Here is a 23,171-nt window from a genome sequence, read left to right as displayed (position 1 = left end):
CCACTCATCAACGTGTTATAAAACCATGCCATATCTTTGAATATGCATTGTTTCTCTGTTTTTTTGGTAACATTGACTTTCCATATTTCATCTGATAGATATTTGTCTCGTATGTACTTGTATTAGAATGAGATGTGGTAAGAATGTACTGTTTGTGGCTCATATTTCAATTAGGCTGTTGGTATGGCAACATATTTTACTTAGACACAGGCAGTGATGGTTCTTTATTAGATTAGATAGTTCGTTATTTTTGGTTGATATTTGCTTTGTAACTACACATTTTTGTAACTATACATTCTAACAATATTGAATTACAATGCTTTGGTGCATTGTAATTATGTTTTCCAAGAATACACAAACATATTATTTCTGAATAATTACATACTCACAAGATTGTTACAGAGTCGTATATCAAGTTATTCGTAAAGAAATAGAACAGTAATGATTAGGTAAATACTGTAACTATTTCTAATAAAATGTCAAAGACAGACTTCTTTGTGTTAATTGTTTGCTATGCGGTTATCCTACATGCCACACTGAATGTTTTATCTTCCTGAGATAAATAGGCTTCACGTCTATGCATTGCAACACACATTATTGACTTGGTCCATTACAAGAGTTCCACAGAGGAGTCCAGCACAAAGATTCGAGTTTACTGCCCACATGTGTTGTGATACAATATATATTCCTGCTGACTGTATTCTATTTTGCCATTGGCTGAATCGTTGCGTTATTCTGTAGCTTCCTTTGATGCTTCATGTAATTTAATTGGATATAGCCTATATTGTCTTCCCCATGTTCATTGGTCCATAAATGCACCGAGTTATTCTATTTGCTAGAAGCTCAATGCCTTGATCTCGAAAGCACCCAATTGGTTCATAAACTGGGTTAGTGGTGCAACGATCATCACAGGAGGAAGAAAGTAGGTCAGTGTATTCGTGCTGCATATTGTCGTTCCAATCCGCCTCAGTACACACGTGCTGCCTTTCCACACGTAAGTCACATACTTGGTTATATCTTATGCAAAAGGCCTATATCATGTTTCCTTTATTCAACATTGTGAATTTGGTATACTGTGTGCATTTCTTTGACTCGTATTATGGTTTCAACTGGCTGTCTAAAGCCATTCCCGAGGAGGTGCAGTCATCGGTTTACAGTGTAGCTTTTAAAGGCACACAGTGTCATGTAATGCCGTGAAAAAAATGCGATTTGTAGGCGTCTAACCTAATTTAAACATCTGGAATGACCGTATGTAATTTTATTTGATTGGGAGGCTATTTTTGTATATTTGTACATTGCGTGATTTGCCTGAACTTCCCTACCACGGCTCGGATTAAACGAGGTCATAGCTGTGTTGCATAAAACAACTAGTGACGGGCGGTTGATTACCTGTTACAATCATTTGCCTTTTATATGCCTATATAGTCATCCTTTAATTAACAACAACAATGTTTCTCCTCTATATGAGCAATACAAGGCGGGTGTATGGCTGATATTGATACAATGTAATGAAAACATACAGCACTGGATTCTGTTCTGTTTCAGAATATATGAAATCAATGTGACAGTCACTGACAGATTTCTTGCCGTTTGTAACCGATTATGTTTCATTATTTACCGTTGTCATTAGGCCTATATGCTCGACACATCCTAGTGCAGAAGAGTCTAGTAATAGCCATGTATTTCTTCCAAGCTCCAATGTTAGTGAAAACAAATACTATTTTGTTATAATTTGAGCAAATCCCTCTGCTCATAAAAGTACACCATTAATTGCAGACTGCTGTAAAAAAAAACTGTAAAAAATCTATATATGTGAAAGTTATACATTAGGCAAGTTATTTATAAAAAAGAGTCTCAATATGCTGTCTATTCCTGACTAATAAATGACAACAGTACACCATGTCCAGGAAATGCACATTCCAATGCTCACTTTTAGAAGGACATTACTCTTCATGCTATTCTTAAAATCTGAAACAGCTATTCATGAAAAAGTCAACAAGTGTATCAGTAATGTGACAGTAATAACATAGATGATGCTACATGGTTTTAATTTAACATAATATGCCATGAAGGTAAATAGAGGTCATTGGGGTCAGAGAAAATTCAATTGTGATTGCGTTGTCTTTACTCCTTGATGGACAGTAGTAGGCTATAAGACAGGTCTTGTTTTTGTTTTATGAAATATTTACCTGTCAGTACTGCATATTAACACGGGAAAGTGGATTCTATTGGCTACTTCATCAAATGTTGGTAATCATCCTTTACTTTAGCGAGTTGCAACATGTTGCATTATGTGTGGTGCTTGGTTGTTTCCACTGGAGCTGTGCAACTCGCAGTAGCTTTTATGTTGGGGACCCAAAATTACACACTTCTTGATTTTTCACTTCTATTCTGAAGTCTCTCTTTCTTTCTTCATGTCGCCCTCATCCCAATAGCCAATTTTAGGTTTCAAGGGAGGGATTGAACAGCAAACAAGGCACCAATTTGAACACACTCCTATGACAATAACCTGACCATATCTGCCTGCCCTGCCAGTATGATGCTCCTCTCAGTGTTGTCACTGAGCTTTCTCTGAGCCTACAGTAGCTCTCAAAGAACATGCGAAGAAATTCAAGCTGCTTTTTGTCAGTCAGAAATATTGTGAAACATGATTGAAGCCAACAGCAAATTTGCAGAACAGGGCAGGATATGCCAAGGGAGAAGAAATGAGAAATCTGACCTTGAAATTCCTTACAATGGAGTCTAAAGACCTTGTATGATGTGGATTACTTGAGGTCAAGGTTCCTCAACTGGTGGCCCACAGGGGGTTTTATTTGGCCCCCCAAGTTTTCTGAGCATAAAAACATTTCTCCTTTCTTCTCCCTCGGCATATGCTGCTCTTTCTGCAAATTTGCTGTTGAGCCACCCTGCCTTGATGGCAGCTTTGCGCACTTGGCATTATCTCAACCGTCTTCATGAGATAGTCACCTGGAATGCATTCAATTAACAGGTGTGCCTTGTTAAAGGTGAATTTGTGGAATTTCTTTCCTTCTTAATGCGTTTGTGCCAGTCAGTTGTGTTGTGACAAGGAAGGGTTGGTATACAGAATGTACAGAAGATTTCAAGAACTTTGAAAGTTTCTTCAAGTGCAGTCGCAAAAACTATCAAGCGCTATGATGAAACTGGCTCTCATGAGGACCGGAAAAAGGAAAAAGGAAAAAGGAAGACCCAGAGTTACCTCTGCTGCAGAGGATAAGTTTAGTAGAGTTAACTGCATCTCAGATTGCAGCCCAAATAAATGCTACACAGAGTTCGAGGACCAGACACATCTCAACTTCAACTTTTCAGAATAAAATGGCCTTCATGGTCGAATTGCTACAAAGAAACCACTACTAAAGGACACCAATACTAAAGGACACCAATAACAAGAAGAGACTTGCTTGGGCCAAAAATCCCTTACACACCTCCAGGCAGTGTAAGGGCTATTTGACCAAGAAGGAGAGTGATGGAGCGCTGCATCAGATGACCTGGCCTCCACAATCACCCGTCCTCAACCCAATTGAGATGGTTTGGGATGAGTTGGACCGCAGAGTGCAGGAAAAGCAGCCAAGAAGTGCTCACCATATGTATGAACTCCTTTAAGACTGTTCCTCATGAAGCTGGTTGAGAGAATGCAAAGAGTGTGCAAAGCTGTAATCAGGGCAAAGGGTGGCTACTTTGAAGAATCTAAATATAAAATATATTTTGTTTAGCACTTTTTTGGTTACTACAGTTGAAGTCGGAAGTTTACATACACTTAGGTTGGAGTCAATAAAACTCGTTTTTCAACCACTCCACAAATTTCTTGTTTAAGTAACTATAGTTTTGGCAAGTCGGTTGGGGCATCTATGTATTTCAATGGATGTATTTCAAGGCCTATTTTCAAACTCAAGTGTCTCTTTGCTTGACATCATGGGAAAATTAAAAGAAATCAGCCAAGACCTCAGAAATAAAATTGTAGACCTTCACAAGTTTGGTTCATCCTTGGGAGCAATTTCCAAATGCCTGAAGGTACCACATTCATCTGTACAAACAATAGTACGCAAGTATAAACACCATGGGACCACTCAGCCGCCATTCCGCTCAGGAAGGAGGCGCGTTCTGTCTCCTAGAGATGAATGTACTTTGGTGCGAAAAGTGCAAATCAATCCCAGAACAACAGCAAAGGACCTTGTGAAGATGCTGGAGGAAACAGGTACAAAAGTATCTATATCCACAGTAAAACGAGACCTATATCGACAACCTGAATAGTCGCTCAGCAAGGAAGAAGCCACTGCTCCAAAACCGCCATAAAAATGCCAGACTACGGTTTGCAACTGCACATGGGGACAAAGATCGCACTTTTTGGAGAAATGTCCTCTGGTCTGATGAAACAAAAATAGAACTGTTTGGCCATAATGACCATCGTTATGTTTGGAGGAAAAAGGGGGAGGCTTGCAAGCTGAAGAACACCATCCCAACCGTGAAGAACGGGGGTGGTAGCATCATGTTGTGGGGTGCTTTGCACCAGGAGGGACTGGTACACTTCACAAAATAGATGGCATCATGAGGCAGGAAAATTATGTGGATATATTAAAGCAACATCTCAAGACATCAGTCCGGAAGTTAAAGCTTGGTTGCAAATGGGTCTTCCAAACAGACAATTTTTATTTAACTAGGCAAGTCAGTTAAGAAGAAATTCTTATTCTCAATGATGGCCTAGGAACAGTGGGTTAACTGCCTTGTTCAGAGGTAGAACGACAGATTTTTACCTTGTCAGCTCGGGGATTTGATATTGCAACCTTTCGGTTATTAGTCCAGTGCTCTAACCACTAGGCTACCAACTGTTCTTCCAAAGCTGTGGCAAAATGGCTTAAGGACAACAAAATCAAGGTATTGGAGTGGCCATCACAAAGCCCTGACCTCAATCCTATAGAAAATTTGTGGGCAGAACTGAAAAAGCGTGTGCGAGCAAGGAGGCCTACAAACCTGACTAAGTTACACTGGCTCTGTCAGGAGGAATAGGCCAAAATTCACCCAACTTATTGTGGGAAGTTTGTGGAAGGCTACCTGAAACGTTTGACCCAAGTTAAACAATTTAAAGGCAATGCTACCAAATACTAATTGAGTGTATGTAAACTTCTGACCCACTGGGAATGTGATGAAAGAAAAAGATGCTGAAATAAATAATTCTCTCTACTATTATTGTGACATTTCACATTCTTAAAATGAAGTGGTGACCCTAACTGAATTAAGAAAGGGAATTTTTACTAGGATTTAATGTCAGGAATTGTGAAAAACTGAGTTTAAATGTATTTGTCTAAGGTGTATGTAAACTTCTGACTTCAACTGTACATGATTCCATCTGTGTTATTTTAGAGTTTTGATGTCTTCACTATTATTCTACAATGTAGAAAATAGTAAAAATAAAGAAAAACCCTTGAATGAGTAAGTGTGTCCAAACCTTTGATATATATGTGTATTTATGAACTCAGCAAAAAAAGAAACATCCTCTCACTGTCAACTGCGTTTATTTTCAGCAAGCTTAACATGTGTAAATATTTGTATGAACATAACACGGAACCCAAACCGCCATCGTGTGCCATCGTGCATACATTTATTTTGTTCCCCCACACCAAACGCGATCACGACACGCAAGTTAAAATTTCAAAAGAAACTCTGAACCAATTATATTAATTTGGGGACAGGCTTTAGCTAGTTAGCTTGCACTTGCTAGCTAATTTGTCGTATTTAGCTAGCTTGCTGTTGCTAGCTAATTTGTCCTGGCATATAAACATTGAGTTGTTATTTTACCTGAAATGCACAAGGTCCTCTACTCCGACAATTAATCCACACATAAAACGATCAACCGAATCGTTTCTAGTTATCTCTCTTCCTTCCAGGCTTTTTCTTCTCTTGACTTTATATTGCGATTGGCAACTTTCATAAATTAGGTGCATTACCGCCACTGACCTCGTTCATCTTTCAGTCACCCACGTGGGTATAACCAATGAGGAGATGGCACGTGGGTACCTGCTTCTATAAACCAATGAGGAGATGGGAGAGGCAGGACTTGCAGCTCTATCTGCGTCACAAACAGAACGGACTTCTATTTTATCCCTTGGCAATGCAGACGCTCGTTGGCGTGCGCGAGCAGTGTGGGTGCAATAACTGAATAATATAGATTTCTAAATTTATTTTGCACGCGACGCGAGGTAGTCAGCCTGTAACAAGATTCAACAACTGAGACATAAACTGAACAAGTTCCACAGACATGTGACTAACATAAATTGAATAACGTGTCACTGATCAAAGGGGGGGGACGGGGTCAAAATCAAAAGTAACAGTCAGTATCTGGTAGCTGCATTAAGTACTGCAGTGCATCTCCTCCTCATGGACTGCACCAGATTTGCCAGTTCTTGCTGTGAGATGTTACCCCACTCTTCCACCAAGGCACCTGCAAGTTCCCAGACATTTCTGGGGGAATTACCCTAGCCCTCAACCTCCGAGGTCCCAGACGTGCTCAATGGGATTGAGATCCGGGCTCTTCACTGGCCATGGCAGAACACTGACATTCCTGCCTTGCAGGAAATCACGCACAGAACGAGCAGTATGGCTGGTGGCATTGTCATGCTGGAGGGCCATGTCAGGATGAGCCTGCAGGAAGGGTACCACATGAGGGAGGAGGATGTCTTCCATGTAACGCACAGCATTGAGATTGCCTGCAATGACAACAAGCTCAGTCTGATGATGCTGTGACACACCGCTCCAGACTATGACGGACCCTCCACCTCCAAATCGATCCCGCTCCAGAGTACAGGCCTCGGTGTAACGCTCATTCCTTCTGCGATATACGCAAATCCGACCATCTACCCTGGTGAGACAAAACCGCGACTCGTCAGTGAAGAGCACTTTTTGACAGTCCTGTCTGGTCCAGCGACGGTGGGTTTGTGCCATAGGCGACGTTGTTGCCGGTGATGTCTGGTGAGGACCTGCCTTACAACAGGCCTACAAGCCCTCATTCCAGCCTCTCTCAGCCTATTGCGGACAGTCTGAGCACTGATGGAGGGATTGTGTGTTCCTGGTGTAACTCGGGCAGTTGTTGTTGCCATCCTGTACCTATCCCGCAGGTGTTCGGATGTACCGATCCTGTGCAGGTGTTGTTACACGTGGTCTGCCACTGCGAGGACGATCAGCTGTCCGTCCTGTCTCCCTGTAGCGCTATCTTAGGCGTCTCACAGTACGGACATAGAAATATATTGCCCTGGCCACATCTGCAGTCGTCATGCCTCCTTGCAGCATGCCTAAGGCACGTTCACGCAGATGAGCAGAAACCCTGGGCATCTTTCTTTTGTTGTTTTTCAAAGTCAGTAGAAAGGCCTCTTTAGTGTCCAATGTTTTCAATAACTGTGACCTTAATTGTGAAGTTGTGAAGTTATTTGGATTTTTACGAATTATCTTTGAAAGACAGGGTCCTGAAAAAGGAACATTTCTTTTTTTGCTGAGTTTATATATATATATATTTTTTACAATATTCATTGCATGCTGTAAAAACATAAGGAAACCATCTCCATGTGATTTGAATTTAGTTTATCTGTTCCCAAGTATTCCCATGCATAATAGAGAGAGACATGTGATCATATACAAATGTAATCAGTTTGATATGATTATGTTTCAGTCAAATATTATATCTGTTTGGGCTACTTGCAGTGAGATTTGCATTCTACAAATTATTTGTAGCCTAATTATGCCGCCCGACCAGCTGCTCAAGAAAAAATCAGCCCGCGCTGAATCTATTTGATGATCCCTGCTTTAGATGTTAGAGTAATGTCACTTATGTTCATGTCACTTAACCCACCTAACCCAATAATTTGAAGCAATAGGTTTTCTCAACCAATAATAAGAGTAATAATAATTCACAAAGTCAAAGGATGACACAAGCGTAGTAGGCTAGGTAGAGCTATAGCTGCCACCTAAGCCTAGAGCTGACCGGTCAGAAATTTAGTTTTTTGTTACACTATTGTGAATGGTTGTCCAGCTGTCTCCTTTGCCCTTTCCCTGAGGCATGCACAATGCTCGTTAATCTCTGTTGCTGATTTTTTTTTACCCACAATTCAGCATTCTGCTGAGATGCTTGATATTTTCCTCTGGAGTTGTTTATGAGAGTAGCTGAGTGCAGCTATAGGTGTAAACATTCCAAATCAAAAGAAGGCATTGCTGTTATCCTTGTACTCCAATGATGATATGAGCAGGAAGGTTAAAAGTCGAAACAGAAAGTTGTTCTGTTTATGGTGCAGATAAGTGTGCATGAGTCTCACTGACCTATTAATAAAGGGTGTGTGTGTGGAGGCATAAGAGCACATGCTAAAAGGAAGGAGAAGTGGTATCTTTTGTTTACATCTCCCCATAGAGCCATGATAGTCTGGGAAACATAAACATATATTGGCCTAGCTGTTCTGTTCCTAATTACAGGAATCACATCAGGGACTGGGCTGTCTGTTGTCCATAGTATTCTATGTGGCATTCAAAATGTTGTACTTTGTGGAGAACTACTGCAGTATGATTAGCCATTAAACCCCTACAACTCATCCAGAACGCCGCAGCCCGTCTGATGTTCAACCATCCCAAGTTCTCTCACGTCACCCCGCTCCTCCGCTCTCTCCACTGGCTTCCAGTTGAAGCTCGCATCCGCTACAAGACCATGGTGCTTGCCTACGGAGCTGTGAGGGGAACGGCACCTCCGTACCTTCAGGCTCTGATCAGGTTCTACACCCAAACAAGGGCACTGCGTTCATCCACCTCTGGCCTGCTCGCCTCCCTACCTCTGAGGAAGCACAGTTCCCGCTCAGCCCAGTCAAAACTGTTCGCTGCTCTGGCACCCCAATGGTGGAACAAGCTCCCTCACGACGCCAGGACAGCGGAGTCAATCACCACCTTCCGTAGACACCTGAAACCCCACCTCTTTAAGGAATACCTGGGATAGGATAAAGTAATCCTTCTAACCCCCCCCCCCCCCCCCCCCCCCCAAAAGATATAGATGTACTATTGTAAAGTGGTTGTTCCACTGGATATCATAAGGTGAATGCACCAATTTGTAAGTCTCTCTGGATAAGAGCGTCTGCTAAATGACTTAAATGTAAATGTAATAGGCATGAGATTTAGCATGGCAGTGATTGCGATCCCATTGCTAATACTATCCTGTTGGGGCTAGGCATAGAGGAGAATCTGTGGCCATCTCCTCTGCTCATACTATCTCCAGATCACCTCCCATCTGTCGCCCATCTGAGCTTTCTAAACAAGCCACTTAATCAGAGCACCACTCGCTGTTACATCATAGGCCTAGATGAGTCGCCACTCCCAGCTGGCCAGTGTGTTTTACGCTGTGACCTGACCTCTTGTCCTATCTGATCCCTCTCCAGGTACTGTGCTGGTCGATGCATCTGTGAGAAAAAGCCCAGCTCTGACATAAGGAGGCCAGTCCACTTCCTGCATCACCCATCCAGGTATGTGGACGCACATGGTTCTGTGTGATTTCATAAGAATTGACAGCCGCTCTGAAATGAGATGTCACGACCTTCGTTTGAAGTGAATCACCAATGACATTTGTGACGCACAGCTTCTTGCTGTTTCACTTCAAAATGGCCACATGAGCAGTTGGCGGGTAGAACAGTTAGGGATGAAGTAAGTTATGAGCACAGTCAGTCAGTCATACATAAGCACAGTCATGCGTGAGGGTGGTTTTCTCACAGCTATCTGTGATTCATCAATATTGTTTTCTTGCATCTTATTAACTTGAACTGGAGTCTTATTTCTGCTTTTTTTTGGAACATGTCTTCTAACCATCTGTTCCACCAAAGCTTTAACATCTCCTGTCTATCTTTCTAGACTGGCTCTTAGAATGCTCTGTCCTGAGTATAGGAGCCTACTGAGAATCGGACAGCTTGACTTACATAGCAAACATAGGCCATGTCATTACAGGAGCCAAGCCTGAGCTTTCCAGGGTGGCACACAATAGAAGGGAATTACAGACTGCCTTACAGCGCTATGATGATGCTGCTGAGTACACAGGACACTCTGTTTCATCTGAACGTGACAGAACGATGGGATCACGTCAGGGGAGTGGCTTAAATAGGAACACAACAGTGACATAGCATTAAGAACATTATGAAAGGGAGAAGTTCTTGCAGGGCAGACAGTATCATAGTGCTGTGTAAGCTAACCATGCGTATCCAGCTGAGCTGACACACTGTACATTCACCCTGACCCTGTTACCCGTGGTTCTGCTTCTTCCCTGCTTCTCCTCATCTGATCAAGGTTTTTTGTTTCCGCACAGCTTAAATATAAACCTTTTTGACACTTAGATACCATAGAGGTCATGTGCATTAAAACATTAGAAATGATCAGAATCCAGCTTAGTGATCTTCTATGTAACATGGATGGTGTTGAGTGTTACTGAATATGTGAATGCCATGGAGATGGTAAAATGATACAGAAGTATTTTCATTAGACTGATGAGCAGTGGAGTGGTGGTGTGACCTGTGTGCTATCAGTGTAGCATGTGTAGCGGAAAAGGTTCCCTAATTGGCAAGCATTCAAGAAGTCCCTGCACCACTGTATCCGGGCAACCAGAGATTTGTCACAACTAGCTAAGCTGACCTTAAAGCAGGGTTTCCTTTTTCTCCTTTTTTTGTCAGTACGACTGAGAGATTTTGTGTTTGAGTATACACTGAGCATACCAAACATTATGAACACCTTCCAAATATTGAGTTTATTCAGCTTACAAAAACATGTAAAAAAAAAAAAAAACATTGACGGTGAATGGTATAGCAAGTCCTCTTTGCCCGGTGGATTACATAGTCAGCTCAGATGTCTGTTGTGACATATACCAGAGTGAAGGGTCAGGTTGTAGTGTAGTTGTCTATGGTGACGGTGACAATAACAAAGTTCCTGGCTGCAGGCAAGAAATTATGGGGTGTAATTATGGTTTGGTTCAATGTAATCAAACTCTGAAACTGTCACATCATACGGATAGGGAAAAAGAGCTGGGGAAAAATAGGTCAGTGGAGAATCTAATTACAGTGAAACGACTTTCAGGCACAGTGGAGCAGAGCATTAGTTCTGGTCTGATTACAGGAGCAGGACAAGCCACAGTGGCCTGAGGTAGCTGGGCTTTTTTAGGTATTTTTGTGCAACTTGGTCTGAGAGCATTTCGTATTATTCTGTATGTAAATCTGAGACACTCCATTTAGTATGAAATGTTAAGTTTCGTATGGAATGTATTAATTTGTGGATGTCCATCACCCATTCGTATGTTACGAATTACAATTTTGTATTATATGTTACAAATTTGCGAAACGTACAATATGTTACGAATTTGCAAAACGTACAATATGTTACACATTTGCAAATTCTAGCAAGATGACTAACTTTAGCTAGGCTATGGGTTAGGGTTAAGGTTAGGGTTACGTTTAGGAGTTAGGTTAAATGGTTAAGGTTAGGCTTAGGGGAAGGGTTAGCTAACATACTAAGTAGTTGCAATGTAGCTAAACAGTAGTAAGTAGTTGAAACTTCGCTAATTAGCTAAAATGTTAAAGTTGTCCGTGATACGATTCGAACTTGCTGCCATTGGGTTGCTAGATGTTCGTGTTATACTTTAGTTTTTGCCTTAAGTAACCATCTGTCTTATGTAACCATACCAAACGTAACAAATCATACTAATTGGAGTGTCCCGGATTACATTTACTGTAAACCTGAAAGTGCTAGTAGCATTGTTAACAGGTTATTTACAAAGCCTAGGAAACATGCAATCTGTGAGGGTAGGGCTAGGTGATATGACCAAAATATCATATCACAGTATTTTCCTTTTTTTTTTTTTAAATAGTTTTTGATAGTTTGATAGTATTTTATTGTTCTGAATAATAAAGGTTGAAATAGGTTTTTATAAGTAGTGGATGACCCTAGGGTGGCAAAAAAATAATGTAAATTGGTTTAAATGGACTTTCTCATCTATCGAGGCAAATTGACCAGGATTACAATGTTTTGTAATTTGAGGACGTTGTGTGGGAAACTACCAGGAGTACTAAGTGATGGGTTAGCAGAGGAGACTCATTTAATCTATCTAAGTGAGGTTAGGAAAAGGCCATATGAAATATTATAAAAAGCCATACAGGTTGGATTATATAAACAGTGATCAATGCAGATCTGGGTTCTTTATGAAATGTGACCCCTCCTGACAATCTATCTTCCTCGGTAACATTGGCATTGTTTTATCTGAATTAGCCTTTATATTAAGGACTAATCTCACTAAATGATGTCTCTGACTGACACCTAGGTTTATGTAACATATGCTGCATTATGTTATGAACACTATTCCAAAGCATCCGTTTTTAGTAATCCAAGGTTTTTGTTGACAACAAAATTAATTCTACGCACATCATCATTCATCTGGTTCATTTTAGCTGGAGGTCAAGTGAATGATGCTTCTCAAAGACACTCTTGATTATTGCCTAAGGGAGAGAGAGAGAGGCTTAAGCCTCTGCTATAGCTTTCACCTAATGTAAGATCATAGAGATATGAATCGGTCCTCTTACATCCCTTTACTGAATGGGCCATCTACGGTATACATCAGCACCACATTCAGGTTATACAGCAGCTGCTCAGGTTTAGAGGGCTTTGTTATATGATGCTGCTGTGGTTTCCTCATGCCTTGTATATAAAGAGGATGTCTGACTCTTCACTGACTTGCCTTTCAGATCTGGGTCACTGCTGGAAAGAAACTGAGTGAGATGTTTTGAGGATAACCGGCCTTATGAATATTTGTGGTGAGTGTCACACCATCTTTTAAACAACCACAGTTTATTTCACTTGTCTTGGAATTGAGATTTGTATATCTTGTGTCCTTTCATAGAAGTCGCTTTCACATCAACTGACCTTTTTGTTGTGTCTTATGGAGCATAATAAGTGCTGAAATCAGTGTGTTTTCTCTCTATAGATGATCTAATGGCAGACCAAAGAATGGACATTTCCTCCACGATGAACGAGTTCATGTCTCCCGGCTCCACTGATCTAATCAGCTCGATCGGCACACCCGGCATGGACTACACACGCAAGAGAAAAAGCAGCACCACAGACTACCAGTAAGCCTGACTTCAAAACTGCTTATAGACATTGTCCTACTTGCCACCTGAAGATAGTACATGTGCCAATCATCTTTATTATATTAATGTCAAGTTAGTTCTGGTTTGGTGAGATCACATTTGTCTGTTTGTCATTTATGCCATTTTCTGACAGATGTGTATGTTTGCATGGCAGCTCTTTGGTTAACTATATGGAAATATTTTCTTACTGTGTGTCAAAGGTTTCCACTTAAAGTTGACAAGATAACTACCTACCTAGAAATTAACAACCAATTAGGAACAAATGGTAGCATAACCTTGATTTAGATTAGATCAGAATAATCAGTATACTTAATTTGAATTGTAATATACAAACTTCCTTGCTTTCACAGAATTGATGGATTTTCTTTTGAGTAAGTATCAAATCAAATTATGAATGTTAAAGTACACTGTAGTAAAGGAGCCAATCCCGTGTCTGATTAGTTGGCCCTCTGTGATCCTTGTTTGGTCGGGATTGGCCTCTTCTTTGATCAAACTATACAAACTGTTCTAGCGTTTAACCCTAGAAATAGAGGTTAGGCACTAATGTATTCCTCATCCCTAATTTAGGTCAATCAAAATGAATGCGCTATGGTGATCAGCACCCTGAGAGTGACTGGGCAGTTAGTATGTACACTATGGATCGCTGTGAATATGGGAGAGCCAGTCATACTATAGTGTAGATTTGAATAGCTAGAATTAGGATAAGCATCAAAGCACGAATGGGTGCTGCAGTAACAATCTTGAAGCACCAAGACTGTATTACAGTTGTGTTAAAAAATGTATTTGCTGGTATTTAGTTAGATCAGGCCTTAATTTAATAGAGAGGGTACCCTGATTTGATGTATGATGGATGATACATTATATTGTTGTCTGTAGCTCATTCACTAAAGGCACAGATTTGTTTTTACCTCACTTAGTGAAACTTAAGACAACAACTCTGTGTGAATACCTTTGGGTCAATTTTGTAGAGCCAATCATATTTGAAATAATCTTTATTTGAGGCTGTTGAATGCTATTATAGTATGGAGTTGACAAGTCTTGAAGTGGCACAGGATATGTGCCACAATTCTAGGGGTGGCAGGTAGCTTAGTGGTTAGAGTGTTGAGCCAATAACCAAAAGGTTGATAGATCAAAGCCCCAAGCTGACACAGTAAAAATTTGTTGTTCTGCCCCTGAACAAGGCAATTTAACCCACTGTTCCTAGGCAGGCATTGTACGTAAGAATTTGTTCTTAACTGACTTGCCGAGTTAAATAAAGATTAAATAAAAAATGTCATGGTGGAATTTCTTGTTTGTGAAAGGACAGTAAGACTGAGTGGGATGACAGAGTAGGAGTTCAGCTGTGAACAATATCAGAGGCACAAGGTATTTCACCTGAATCCACACTAAGAAAGGTCTCAAAGAAACCAGGTTCATCATTTTGTAGGAACATTTCTAATAACTATTCATATCGCTTCTACCAAAGATGGTAAGAAAATATTTGAATGGCTTGTATGTCAAGTAAAGGCTCTCCATGTTTTTTTAATTATACAAATTTCAAATGACTTCTCACTTTAGTATTTTGCTTTATTCATAATTACATTGCATACTGTAACATCATTATTTAATATTTGTTGTAAAATAATTGTTTTACTATATTTCTTTGTACTAATGTTATTGCTTCTCCTCAAAGGGATAGCATGGACACAGACAATGATAGACTTGGTGATCATCAAGGCCGGATTAAAAATGCCAGGTAACCAAATGTTTCTATCTCCCATAGGATGACATAAAAATCAATGGAATAAAAATCTTTGTTTATATTAGAGATTAGTCATGTTTCTGTAAATACAGGCAGACTATGGATGTGTTGATTTGTTTGTCTGTGTTAAATGCTCTTTGTATTGTTTGGATGGCAGGGAGGCCCACAGTCAGATTGAGAAGAGACGCAGGGACAAGATGAACAGCTTCATAGACGAGCTGGCTGCACTAGTGCCTACATGCAACGCTATGTCCCGTAAACTGGACAAACTAACAGTCCTGCGCATGGCTGTCCAGCACATGAAGACCTTAAGAGGTGAGGCGAGAAGGATTTTAATAGGACTGCTGCCAGAACAGTACAGTGATGACAACCACCACCATGCAGCTGATTAATAAAGTACATCAGAGAAATACAAATGACATATTTATTCATTTGTCTTACATATTAGCTTTTTCTAACTCACAGGTGCCGCTAACCCCTACACTGAAGCTAACTACAAACCAGCCTTCCTGTCAGACGACGAACTGAAGCACTTAATACTGAGGGTGGGTGTCCTTACCTCCATAGACTGTATGGTGTCCTCAGAGTGCTTTTCATGATAAGTATGCATGTGTGACTCAGTATTTCTCTTTCTCTCTCTCATCTCTCCCTCTCCACAGGCATCTGATGGCTTTCTGTTTGTTGTTGGCTGCGATCGAGGGAAGATACTGTTTGTTTCGGAGTCAGTCTACAAAATCCTAAACTACAGCCAAGTACGTCCTCTCCAATATGCAGTTTTTTTCCATTAAATGGTGGTACTGTAGTCATTTTTACCCTCATGATCTATCCTGATGACATGAATATAACATTTATTCATTAGATTTTATGATTGTAGACCCCCTGTAACCTGGTATTACTTTACAGACGTTTACATTTTAGAGACATTTACTTTACAGACGTTTACATTTTAGTCGTTTAGCAGACACTCTAATCCAGAGTGATTTACAGTTAGTGCATTCATCTTAAGATAAGTAGCTAAGACAACTACATATCAGTCAGTACATTTTTCCACAATAAAGTAGCTATCAGCAAAGTCGGTGCTAGTCGGAAAAAGTCAAGTACAAGTGTTAGTTCATGAAAGGCAAGTGTGTTAGTTATTTTGTATTTTTTTTTATGGGCCTCATTTATGTAACGTGGTGTTATCTTACGGTACTCTCTCCTTCTCTGTGCAGAATGACCTGATTGGCCAGAGCCTGTTTGATTACCTGCATCCTAAAGACATTGCCAAAGTCAAGGAGCAGCTATCCTCGTCGGACACGGCGCCACGGGAGCGCCTCATCGATTCCAAAAGTAATGCACCCTGGCCTCTAGTTACCAGCCTTTCTTATAGTGCCCGGGGGTTGGAGAACAAGGAAAGCATGGACACAGTGTGTCTGATAGAGTAGACTGTAATCATCAGCCTGCTGTCCCCTACATAGCTAGCACAGTGACACTCAGTGCATCTCCCTGTACCGTGTGTTCCTCATTATTTAAATGTACGAAGCTAAATGTAGGGTAGTACTACATCAAGACATGCTGGGTTTAGGGTAAATATATACAGTCAAACCATTTATGTAAATTCAGCCAATTTAAATGTCAGAAGCTAAATGTAGGGTAGTGCTATTTTTACATGAAGACATGCTGGGTTTAGGGTAAATATAAACAGTCAAACAATTTCTGTAAATTCAGCTATTTTTTTGTAATAGCAAAAAATAATGTATTGTAGATTTATTTGCCAGAGTAGGACTTGATACAGTATATATTTATAAAGGATCATGGGTGATACTGTTCCTGTCGTTGCAGCATAGGTTAAATGCTATTTTGTGTCTTGTCCTCAGCTGGTCTTCCAGTAAAGACAGACATCACCCCCGGCCCATCCAGACTTTGCTCTGGAGCCAGGCGATCCTTCTTCTGCAGGATGAAGTGCAATCGGCCCCTCATCAAAATGGAGGACAAGGACTTTCCTTCCACCTGCTCCAAGAAGAAAGGTACTTTAGCCTCCTGTCTTTTCCTTACATGACTTGCTCAAGGGTGTTTTTTCATCTCCTGTGATTCATTTTAGTTAACAGTTCATTTGGTTTCGTACCAATATACTACCTACTCATTGATGTCAGTGGTAGCTCCAGAGTAGAGCTAGTTGATGATGATCCAACCCCTGTATCCGCAGCTGAACGTAAGAGCTTCTGCACAATACACAGTACTGGCTACCTGAAGAGCTGGCCACCCACCAAGATGGGTCTAGATGATGACAATGAACCAGACAACGAGGGCTGCAACCTCAGTTGCCTGGTGGCCATTGGACAGCTGCATCCCCACATTGTCCCTCAGCCAATGAACAATGAGATCCGTGTCAAACCCACTGAGTATGTCTCGCGCCATGCCATCGACGGGAAGTTTGTCTTTGTTGATCAGAGGTGAGAGATGTTTTATGGCATGCAGGCAGACATAGAAACATGTAGCAAAAGATGTGCCAGTTGGCCCCTACACAGTGATGTCCTGACACCTGGCTGGACCTCGTGGACAGTCCAGAGCTGGATTTACTGTAGAGTGACAGCTAATGTGTGAGTGAGGTTTTTGTCAATGTCCAAATATAGCATCAGCAAAATGTTCCAGATGGAGGTGTAATGGAGGCCTAGAGGGCAGACAGGATTCAGAGTAGATATGTTGACAACAAATATTCCACTGCCCCCTGACAAAACAATCCCATAACCTCGCCACGTCACTAATACTGTTTGGTACACTGGGAATTTCTAGATAATGTCACAGGGTGCTATGTGATTGTCATAGGGCTGGGCAATATGGACAAAATATATCATAATATTATATATTTTTTTTAACCGTATTTGACGATATTTTATGTTTTTGAATAATAAAAGTTCTAAATGTTCTCTGAGTAATAACCCTAGGGTGGCAACACATAAATTATAAGTGATTTCAAATGGGCTTTATCCCTTTATACTGTTCAATCCAAACAAAAGTGATTTTCAGCATTTTCATCCATTTCTGCTTTTCCTGCACTTGTATTATCATTTCCACACTGTGCCACGCAGCATGATATTGGCAAAAAATATCTAAGCCTAGCTAATTTTACTGTTGGAAGCATGGAAATATAATGATTATTCTAATTCTATAGTTGGTATATAGTGGGCAGCACCTTGAATACATTGTTGTTTGACATGACAACAAATTAATATGCCAGTGAGGAATTATCGATAGGGTGAGAACCAAAGTTTTCATCAGTGTTTCCAGGTGACTCTAATTAGGTGTTACTTGCTTCATGCTTCATGTAGCTAGCTAGCTAGCCAACATATTCTTTGCCATCCCACTGCTACTGTTCTAGATGACTGTTGGGAATATACTAGTAGACAAGGCAGTGGTTTTGGTTGGGCATTTGGAAAGCTTGCTCATTAGTGGTTTGAGTGAGTTGGAGGTTGGCTCTGCTGTGGTGATAGGGGATGTTTCTCCATGGGTTCTCCCAGATCCTGTTGTTGATCTAACCTTGAAGTTTTTATGCATTTTTACCGCTTTTCACAGGTGGATCCAAGGACCCAGATAGTGGGCGCACAGGAGCAGGCATTTACGTTCCTGAATGTGATGTGCAGAAGACTAAACTGTCAGTATACTCAGTTGAACAGTTGGAGATAGTAGTTACCCTCCAGTGGGTGGAGGACGTACAACCTGTCAGAATTATAGTATGCTCAGATTTCCTGTCTGTATATCATCTGGCAAATCTAATAGGAGTGACCTACTATTGAAGGTATTAATGTTATTATGGAGAATTGAGAGACTGGTTGTAGTAGTTCGATTCCAGTGTGGAAGGGAATTAAATTGTTGACCAGTTAGCCAAAAGAGTTGAAGAGAGGGAAAGATTGAAGTGTAAGGCCATTGAGGTTGGACGGGGTTAGGGGGGTTTGGAAGGGATTTTGGGGATGGTCTTTTAGAATTTAGTAGGGCTCTTTTTTATTTTCTCAGAAGTACTGAGTTAGGTAGGAGGATTTAGAAATGTGGAGCTAATGTTGTAAAGCGTGATTGACCACACTCCGCCATAGTAGGTGGCGGCATGCACCTTTAACGTTTGTTTGCGGACCGCCATTATATCATAGAAGAAGCCAACATATTCATACTTCGCATATTCCTCTCTGATAAGATACCGTTGCACAACATGCTTTTCTTGGCTTACACCGGCACTGGTACCAGGCAGTGTTAGCTAACTAGATACGTTTGCTCTGACTCTTAGTACATTTAGCTAGCTAGCCACTAGCCAGCTAATTAGCGATAAGCATTAACGGCTAACACAAATTATTTTAGCAACACCTTGCTAAGAAAAGACCAACTAGCAAACAGTAGTTTGCAGACAGTAAGATACACAAACGAATAGAGTCGTTATAGAACGCTTGTGGAAAGTAGCATGTCACCAACATTGTTGCATCCATCTGACCATGTGGAGTGAACGGCAAGAAAGTGCTTGTGACTGTGGTCGAGCAACAGCTCTCTTGAATGACGGGGCAGGGCTTGGTATGGTTAGCGGCATGCAGCATGACTCAAGAAGCAAACGGAGTAAACTATAAAAACAAACATTACACCCCCCAGAGTTGCGTATTACATTTAACAAACCAAACATTGAAATACCGTTATAGAAGTTAAAGTAAAAACTGAAACCGGTCCGTGCATCAATACAGGTATATAGTCAAATACGGTAAACCGCCCAGACCTGGATTGTCATGGCATTGATTATGATCAAACATGCAAAGCAGGGGGGAGAATATTATTTTATTTGTATACAATAAAAAAATATGTGGGCTAGACTTATCTTAAAAATGTCCTAAATACCACTGGCCTGCATTACATTTACATTTTAGTCATTTAGCAGACGCTCTTATCCAGAGCGACTTACAGTAGTGAATGCATACATTTTTCTCCGTACTGGTCCCCCTTGGGAATCGAACCTAAAACCCTGGCGTTGCAAACACCATGCTCTACCAACTGAGCCACGCAGGACTGCATTGAGAGCCAGGAGTTGTGCTTAATACTGTTCTCTTTTGTAGAGCCACTGCCATTTTGGCTTATCTACCCCAAGAGTTGCTGGGTACATCGTTTTATGAATACTTTCATCAAGATGACATAGGACACCTTGCGGAATGTCATAGACAAGGTATGTATCAGATTGAACAAGGACACCAATATAACACCCAAAGAGCAAAGTTTTAGACTCAGCGATACATCCCTGAGTCTCAGGCCTTACATGAAAAATGTTGTAATGTCTGGTAATTTTGTCATAATAAATGTATTGCGCTAAGCCTGTCACATAGCGAGTAGACCGTGATATGAATTAATATAGAACCTGGCAGGCTACCATTTGGCATGTCACAGAGGCCAAGTGTGCCGATATCATGCCTTACTGAGCTCACCCCCTGGCGGCCACCTCTGTTCTCAGTGCTCCAGATGAGGGAGAAGATCAATACAAACTGCTACAAGTTCAAAATAAAAGATGGCTCCTTTATCACGCTGAGGAGTCGCTGGTTCAGTTTTATGAACCCTTGGACCAAAGAGGTGGAGTACATTGTCTCCACCAACACTGTTGTCTGGTAAGTAGCTACACACGTCTGTTTCTGCTAGGACTTTCTTCAATAGTCCTCATTTAACTAGTCAATGCATAATATTACACTGTATTCATTGTATTAGGGTCATATCCTAATAAAGTTGGATAATGAATGTAAGATTTCAAACAGCTGATTACATTTACAATGCCTACTGTGTCAAAGTTGTTTTATCACCACCACTATTGTTTCAACATAAAATCAATGTCCAACTCATATAGCTATCTGGCTTGCCTCAGAAAACAAAGCATGAATTATTGGAACTCTTGCATATTTATTACTGTGTCTTTCTAGAGCTGTTGGGCTATCTATGCAATGGATGTTAATAAGCTGCCCAATGAGGTGTGAAGTCACGAGCATGCTCAGTGATGACGCTCACTCTCTCTTCTCTCTCCATTTCTCTGTCTCAGTGTGCCTGAAGGATCTGATGGCATCTATCCTCAGCTCGCCGCCTCCCCCCAGAGCATGGATAGTGTACTCACAGACGGTAAGCCTGCCCTCCTGCTGTGCTCTCACACAGCAGTTCACCCGCTTAGATGAAGTGTGACTGTACTTTGATGAGTTGACATAAAAAAAATTGTGCCTGGCATGACTGTGACTAAGTAATTGTTTGGTTTTTCCGAAATGTGACTGAGCTTTTGCGTTTGTTCGTTGCAGGAACCGGCAAGCGGGCCCTTCAGACCGTGCCTGGCATCCCCGGTGGCACAAGGGCAGGGGCGGGAAAGATCGGACGGATAATCGCAGAAGAGGTGATGGAGATCCAGAGGTGAGAGGTGTTATGATTGTCTTGTCAAACATAAATTGGCATGTCTGTATGGTCATAACCATACCATGGTCATCGACCCCCAGTGCATAATGGAAATGTCTGTGTGTGACTGAAACTGTATGGGGCTGTGTCCTGCTGTTTTTACCCCTGTGTTTTCTTTACTCTTCCAGGATAAGAGGCTCCTCGCCCTCCAGCTGTGGCTCCAGTCCTCATAACTTCACCAGCACTCCACCCCCAGACATGTCGTCCCCAGGGGGAAAGAAGGTAAGAGCTCCCACCTGTCCTTCCCATCCATGTGAAGTCAGTAATGAGCACATCTGGTGGATGTTTTTAGTGTCTGTTGGTGCCTCATACTTCAGGATGCAATGGTGATTCCTGAATGTCAATTCTGTCTTGATTCTCTCACAGATACAGAACAGTGGAACTCCAGAACATCCCTCAGCAGGGCTGATACCGGGACCAGACTCCGTAGGCTATCCATACTCCAACAACTCCAATCTAAGTATGCATTTTCCCCCGCTCTGAAATGTAATCTTGATTACAGTTAATGAAACTATCCACATGAAGTCTTAAATATTTAACCCTTGTCCTTACCCTGTTTAGGCGATAACTCTCACATTGGCATTGACATCATGGATGAGCCAGGCTCCAGCAGCCCGAGTAATGACGAGGCAGCCATGGCTGTGATCATGAGCCTTCTGGAGGCAGACGCAGGGTTGGGAGGCCCAGTGGACTTCAGTGACCTGCCCTGGCCACTGTGAGGACTGTCAGGCTTAGGCAAGGCCTCCTAAATGGGCTGAACATGGTGGAGTAAGGGCTGGGTGTTACAGTATTCACATTGTGTCAGTTTGTGACCAGTACCAGAGAGCCATATCAACAGGGCTAATGCAACTGTAGCCTCACAGTAAGGCTGAATGCAGGCGGGCCATGAAAAGGAAGGTATACTAGGACTGGGATCGGCCATGATGTACAGTCCGCCTCAGTGCGGTTTGGGAAAAGTGAAACTGCCTCTTTACCCCTGTAGTATTATTGTACCAGTTATCCGAGTTTTTCTATGTCCATTCATCCTCACAGGCATTGAACCCAGCTCTTTTATAATGGCATTGTTTTTTTTTTGTGTTTTTGCACTACAAAATACATGTCAATATTTCTAAAGAAAATTGTATCATACATGTTTAATCTAAATTTCTGTAAAAGTGTATTGTAACAGTAGTGAATTATTTTTTAAAAGAAAACTTCCTCTATTGCTTATTTCCATTTTCGAAAATACATAACAGGGCGGTCTGTATCAAGTTACCATCCAGTGGCATACAGTATCACTGCTAAATCAGCTTTAGGGATTTTACATTGTTGCTACAATGCGGAAATCCAAGGTACTTTGCTACAATATGTTGAGTGTGGGAATAGTGAGTAATCCGTTTGCTTGCCAACAATAGATGAAATGTGACAAAAATCAGACAAGTTCCTGTGCCAGAGTTGCTAGGAGACTGGTTGGTATTGTCCACACTACCTGTGATGTTTGCATATTATGGGGGCACACCATTTCTCGTCACCCACTCACCTTCCTGGACCACCTCACTGCCAGAGGCATCCACCCACACACAGGATGTGCTTTACTACTGACCCCCGGGAAATATCGTTGTTCCCTAGCAACAGGCAGACTATCCAAATGACCCATAAAAGGAAAACTTTTCTCCTGATCTGAAATCAGGTCAACTAAAACCACAATTGCAGGCTAGGTATTGCACATGTATTAGGATACTTTTTGAACTTTTAGTTTGAAAGTGTAGGGGCTCTATGTAGAGGGATAAGAAGGTGAAAGTAACCTCTTTCAACTCAAGTGCTATTAATGGATAATAAGCACAATGAGAGGAATAAAAACACCATACAATGTA

The 23,171-nt window shown here is 41.3% G+C and overlaps 1 protein-coding gene across 1 annotated transcript; it reads left to right on the top strand.

The window, feature by feature from the left end:
• Positions 1–900: 900 nt before the first annotated feature.
• On the top strand, positions 901–23,171 carry LOC106587199 (basic helix-loop-helix ARNT-like protein 1). The gene is made up of 19 exons (XM_014175326.3): positions 901–994; positions 9,417–9,500; positions 12,750–12,818; positions 12,989–13,133; positions 13,505–13,525; positions 14,827–14,889; positions 15,053–15,210; positions 15,361–15,440; positions 15,555–15,647; positions 16,107–16,224; positions 16,752–16,901; positions 17,081–17,327; positions 19,959–20,065; positions 20,348–20,498; positions 20,921–20,997; positions 21,168–21,276; positions 21,447–21,540; positions 21,685–21,778; positions 21,880–23,171. Exons 3-19 carry the CDS (start codon positions 12,806–12,808, stop codon positions 22,035–22,037), a joined length of 1,878 nt encoding a protein of 625 aa, XP_014030801.1. The 5' UTR covers positions 901–994; positions 9,417–9,500; positions 12,750–12,805; the 3' UTR covers positions 22,038–23,171.

The sequence above is a fragment of the Salmo salar genome, chromosome 26, assembly GCF_965601325.2.
Source record: "Salmo salar chromosome 26, fSalSal1, whole genome shotgun sequence".
Lineage (NCBI taxonomy): Eukaryota > Metazoa > Chordata > Actinopteri > Salmoniformes > Salmonidae > Salmo > Salmo salar.
This window is presented reverse-complemented; position numbering and strand designations above follow the sequence as displayed.

What these genes read in the sequence shown, in the direction of transcription:
- LOC106587199 (XM_014175326.3), top strand. An exon ending in TCCACCAACACTGTTGTCTG is followed by an intron (nt 20,499 to 20,920) that starts GTAAGTAGCTAC and finishes TCTCTGTCTCAG; the next exon opens with TGTGCCTGAAGGATCTGATG. An exon ending in CTCCAACAACTCCAATCTAA is followed by an intron (nt 21,779 to 21,879) that starts GTATGCATTTTC and finishes TACCCTGTTTAG; the next exon opens with GCGATAACTCTCACATTGGC.